The following is a 1,828-nucleotide window of genomic DNA, read 5'->3' as shown; positions in this document are numbered from 1 at the left end:
ATATGATTATACATAATTACTCTCTAGAAGATTTAAGCATTGACATAAGTAAAGAAATTATGAGTACAATATGTGTGTGAATACATGTGCGTATAAATGTAAGCAGCGTAAATTGAGTTATTAACAAGCAATGAGACAAAGAGAGATTTATAATAACAATGTATTACTTTTAACCGGAGAACCGGTCACAGTCATTAGGGTGACCCAACATCCCGGCCCCCGTTGGAAGAACTATCTTTCAAGAAATCGGAAGGATGGCTAATTTATATATTGGCCTACAAAGAGTTCCATTGGCAGTTCGGAGATTCACCACTCTAACATGGCCATCTCGTCCAAGCACGGTTGATTCGACCCGACCTAATCTCCAACGTTGCGGTGGCAGATTGTCATCATGTATGATCACTAAAGCTCCCTTAGTGAGATCAGGTGAAGGTGTTTTCCACTTTACACGGGCTCGTAGTTCGTATATACGTTACTCCACAGGCCAGCGACGCCAAAAACTTTGCTTGATGGCAGTGATTGGGTTGTAGCGATCAAGGTGTGAAACGGTCTTCAGCTCTAGTGAGCGCTCAGGTAAGCCACGCAAAGAATCACCGACYAAAAAATGACCAGCTGTCAGTGCACCAAAGTCGTTAGGATCTGATKACATTGAACATAGCGGACGTGAATTAAGAATGGCTTCTACTTCTACAGCAACGGTGTTTAACTCCTCGAATGTCAATTTAGTGTTTGCCAATGTGCGATTTAGCAACCCTTTCGCGCTCTTCACGGCAGCTTCCCAGAGGCCGCCGAAGTGAGGTGCCCTGGGTGRAATGAAATGGAAATTAATAAAATCAGAGGAACAATATTTATAAATTTCATTTAACGTTTGAGTCTTGAATAAGAACTGTTTGAGGTCCTTTAACTGGTTAGATGCGCCTACAAAATTGGTAGCATTGTCGCAAAAGATATCACATGGCATTTTACGGCGACCACTCATTCGCTTCAATGCATTTAGAAATGCGTTTGTTGATAGGTCGGATACCACCTCGATGTGYACAGCTTTAGTTACGAGGCACACGAATACAGCTAAATATGACTTGGTGGGTGGTTTTCCTCGAATTCGAAGATATGTCTTTATTGGTCCACAAAAGTCGACCCCACAACATTCAAATGGGCGTGCAGGTGTAATACGAGTAAGTGGTAGTAGGCCCATTACCTGCTTTAACAGCACTGGTATGTAGCGAACACAATGCACACARRAACGAACGRTACGACGAGCAACATCTCTAGCGTTGACGATCCAAAATTCTAATTTGATGGAGGCTACCAATGCCTTTGGGCCTGCATGAAAATTTCGCAAATGTAGGTGTCGAACGTACTTCAGTACAAATTGGGAATCGCTGGGTAGCAGAATCGGATGTTTCTGCGAGTTGGGTAAAWCTGCATAATCTAGACGTCCACCGACTTTTATGAGTTCAAAACCAGATACGTTGTCCAAGAATGGTGTGAGAAACTTCAAGTTACCTTTAAGAGCTTGGTTTTTTCGAAGCAATTGAATATCGTTTGAAAAATGTTGTTGCTGAATATTGAAGATAATGCAGTATGATGCACGTCGTAATTCGTCAGGAGATGGCRAAATGGCGGTTGTCGTAGACTTTCGTCTGCATTTATCACTGAACCGAAAAAGCCAGGCGATGAGACGCAGACAATGGATATACGAGCTTATGCCATCAATGACATCGATCAAGTAATTCAYCTCCTTAACTACAGTAAATGTCTTCTTGCGTTTTTCTCCGTTCACAATATCCATGTCAAGCTTAATGTTACCTGTGTGCCTTGGCCATTT

At 42.2% G+C, this 1,828-nt stretch overlaps 1 protein-coding gene across 1 annotated transcript; it reads right to left on the bottom strand.

The window, feature by feature from the left end:
• Nucleotides 1-472: 472 nt before the first annotated feature.
• LOC108969224 lies at nt 473-1,821 on the bottom strand. The gene is made up of 3 exons (XM_018933813.1): nt 1,507-1,821; nt 1,203-1,446; nt 473-803 (listed from the first exon to the last, which is right to left on the bottom strand). The coding sequence occupies exons 1-3, from the start codon at nt 1,790-1,792 to the stop codon at nt 473-475; spliced, it is 861 nt and encodes a 286-aa protein (XP_018789358.1). The 5' UTR covers nt 1,793-1,821.
• Nucleotides 1,822-1,828: the final 7 nt, after the last annotated feature.

This window comes from Bactrocera latifrons, unplaced genomic scaffold (genome assembly GCF_001853355.1).
Source record: "Bactrocera latifrons isolate USDA-ARS-PBARC rearing strain unplaced genomic scaffold, ASM185335v1 scaffold_2445, whole genome shotgun sequence".
Lineage (NCBI taxonomy): Eukaryota > Metazoa > Arthropoda > Insecta > Diptera > Tephritidae > Bactrocera > Bactrocera latifrons.
The sequence above is the reverse complement of the archived record's forward strand: the minus strand, read 5'-3'. Positions and strand labels throughout refer to the sequence as shown.